Source organism: Dacryopinax primogenitus (genome assembly GCF_000292625.1).
Source record: "Dacryopinax primogenitus strain DJM-731 SS1 chromosome Unknown DACRYscaffold_11, whole genome shotgun sequence".
Classification (NCBI taxonomy): Eukaryota; Fungi; Basidiomycota; class Dacrymycetes; order Dacrymycetales; family Dacrymycetaceae; genus Dacryopinax; species Dacryopinax primogenitus.
Window position 1 is genome coordinate 612,949 of NW_024467208.1, and position 3,108 is coordinate 616,056.

The 3,108-nt window shown below is 47.6% G+C and overlaps 2 protein-coding genes across 2 annotated transcripts; both read left to right on the plus strand.

Moving 5' to 3' along the window:
* Positions 1 to 1,027: 1,027 nt before the first annotated feature.
* Positions 1,028 to 1,699, plus strand: DACRYDRAFT_16414 (uncharacterized protein; the record flags this gene model as incomplete). The annotated part of the gene is made up of 1 exon (XM_040771195.1): positions 1,028 to 1,699. The coding sequence occupies one exon, from the start codon at positions 1,028 to 1,030 to the stop codon at positions 1,697 to 1,699; it is 672 nt and encodes a 223-aa protein (XP_040627956.1).
* A 676-nt stretch (positions 1,700 to 2,375) lies between these two features.
* DACRYDRAFT_53366 (uncharacterized protein) lies at positions 2,376 to 2,882 on the plus strand (the record flags this gene model as incomplete). The annotated part of the gene is made up of 1 exon (XM_040775168.1): positions 2,376 to 2,882. A coding segment is annotated over one exon (507 nt), but the record flags the coding sequence as incomplete, so codon positions are not given.
* Positions 2,883 to 3,108: the final 226 nt, after the last annotated feature.

Here is a 3,108-nt window from a genome sequence, read left to right on the forward strand (position 1 = left end):
ATGAATGCAACACAATGATTGCAATTGTTAGCACCACATCTGTATGTAGAAAAGCCTGTAGGGCTAGTCACTCTCTAACTACATTCATTAATTGTATGCTACATCTTGGTTGTGGCTCCGTTGAGTTGCAATGGCGCCATGTGCCTGATCCCTGTCCATGAAAACCAATCATACTACATCACCTGTCAATCATCACCTTCCTCTGCTCTAACTACATTCATTAATTGTATGCTACATCTTGGTTGTGGCTCCGTTGAGTTGCAATGGTGCCATGTGCCTGATCCCTGTCCATGAAAACCAATCATACTACATCACCTGTCAATCATCACCTTCCTCTGCTCTAACTACATTCATTAATTGTATGCTACATCTTGGTTGTGGCTCCGTTGAGTTGCAATGGCGCCATGTGCCTGATCCCTGTCCATGAAAACCAATCATACTACATCACCTGTCAATCATCACCTTCCTCTGCATCATCACCAGCTACTATCAATTGCTGCACCCATTTTCCTTGCTTGACTAGCTGTAACTTGTCTACCAAGGTTATCCTGATTTCACATTGGCCTATGGTCCCAGGCAGCTCAAGATGCTGGCTCTTGCATCTGGAGGATCTGGCCATCATCATTACCAAGATCCTGGGGCAAAGGACTTCATAATCAAGATCCTTGTGCAAAGAACTTGTGTCTGTCTCCATACACAGGTTTCATCAAAGCAGGATGGAGTTTTCGCTGCCCTGCACCTATGTATCCCCACTGTCCTGAGTCTGCCCTTGCTGAGGGTTGATCCCTATATTCTAGTCAACTTCATTGGTCAAATGGGACTGAAATTCAATCTCCCCATCATCTGTACATGCCCCGACTGTGTTGCTCAGTTGGGAACATGAGGTCAGTCATGGTGGTCCATTGACTCATATAGGAAGCACTTGTCCAAACCAAATATGATGAGATCAATGCTTCTTGTTAAGCATCCCTCAAGCGCTGCATTGCCTTGTCAAAATGTATCCTCCTGGACAACCACCCCATCAATAATGGCCATGACACTTGCTCTGGAAGAGGTGGTCACCCAGCCATTCCCCCCCCCACCCCCCGTCAAGCCTGTTGAGGAAGACATGCACAACAAGACCATACATACACAGCCTGGCATTCTCAAGGGCAATGGTACTACCCTGTACAATTCAGAGTCGCCCCCCAAGACCCATCAAGATTTTGCTGGGCTTAACCACATGCTTGGGGAACTCTTGGAATCCTCAGACAATCACAGCATCAATCTCATCCTTGAAGATCTCAACAACAAAATCATTGCACTTGATGCTGATCAGTCCGACCATGAGCTGGCATGCTTTGAAGCAACAGAGGGAGAACATGGGCTTTTGAGGAGAGACACAGGGGAGGCATGGGCTGAGGACATGTCTATGAAGATGGGGGACCTCATCCACATAGATGCAATGCATGACACAATGATGGACTGCATAGTCGACCCTCCCTTGGCTGAATCACACACTGACCTGCCTTCTGCCATGCCAGATATGGATGCCTACATCGATATTCCCAATCCTGTGGTGCAATATGAAGAGTTGCATGTGCACCCTGCAGTCCAGGCCTTTGCACTGCTGCCTACCTACCTGCATGCCATCTTTCACTTGCCCCACACTGGATGCAACATTCTTAGCATTGTTCCACTTCTTTGTTCTCCAATATGATCTAGTCAATGACAAACATGACTGAGCCCCTTGTGAGAAAGTGCCTCTAATGCTCCACACCATATACAACAGGGGAGGCTTTCAGGATCAGTTCTATAAAAGAACTTTATGTCTGCAGTGCTGGGAAGTGCAGCCAGAACAAACAGATGGTGCTTCCTCAACATGCCTGCAGTGTGGGGAAGCTCTATATCATCCATCAGTGCAGACCAGTAGCAAGCAAGATAGCAAGGCCCAGCTCCAGACTCCATATGACCTACTATCCTGACAGCTCGCTGAATTCCTCCAACAACCAGGAATGGAGGAAGCCTGTTTGTCTTATGCACAATGAGTCCGGAAACCAAACACCTACTCTTGCATTCAAGATGGGAGCATCTGGCAATGACTCAAGGGACCTGATGGCAAGTTATTTTTCCCAGACACAGCCCAGGAGGTGGCAGATCAAGAGGAACTCCACCTGGGGGTTACCATCTCTCTAGACTGGTTCAACCCCAAACCCTCAAAGGAGTCTGTGCCATACAGTACTGGAGCTCTGTCAGCACAGATAGTGAACCTGCCGCCGGATTTGAGGTAAGCAATGAAAGGATTGTCTTGTTGCACAGTGGGCCACATGCAACAAGACAATCCATCACAACTATCTCTACATGTAGGCTGACATTACCACAGATATTGCATTTATAACCTGTGCCTCTGTGCCATCCTACCAGGTCTGACTGAGCCCAGCCATGCTAATTTGCAACAATTTCTTGGACCATTTGTGGATGATCTCCTGTTGCTATACACCACTGGTATCAAGGTCAGAACCCTGTCATGGCCCCAAGGACGACTTGTGTGTGTAGCAGTTGTAGGTCTGATCTGTGATCATCCTGCTCTCTGCAAGGTCACTGGATTTGCAGAGCATGCAAGCACCATGTGGCCCTGCACAAAGTGTGACATCCAGAGATCAGAGATCTCCATGTTCTCCAATGCCTCATGTCGCCCTTGGGACTGTGTGGAACACAAGCAGCATGCTTGGGTGCATCAGAACACACTGGAGGCCAACCAAGATGAGTATGCAAGAAAGCATGGGGTATGGTGGTCAGAGTTCAATCGACTGCTGTACTTCGATCCTATCATGATGGGCATGATAGATCTGATGGACAGTTTACTTCTCAGTGAGCATGGTTTTATTGGCAATCAAAGCTAATTGATCACACCAGGAATATCCCATACTCTATGGTTTAAAGTTTGGGTTCAAGGCATGAGGAGCGAAAAAGGCTCCAGGCTTGGCAGGCAAATTGTCCTTCAACAGCACACAGACAGAGTACGTTGAGAGCTTGACAAGGTCCATGAACTGCTGGAGACAGTACATACCCTGTGTCAGGGCACCAGCTCATTGCTTGGTCAAGAGACATGACTAAGCCTTTATGACA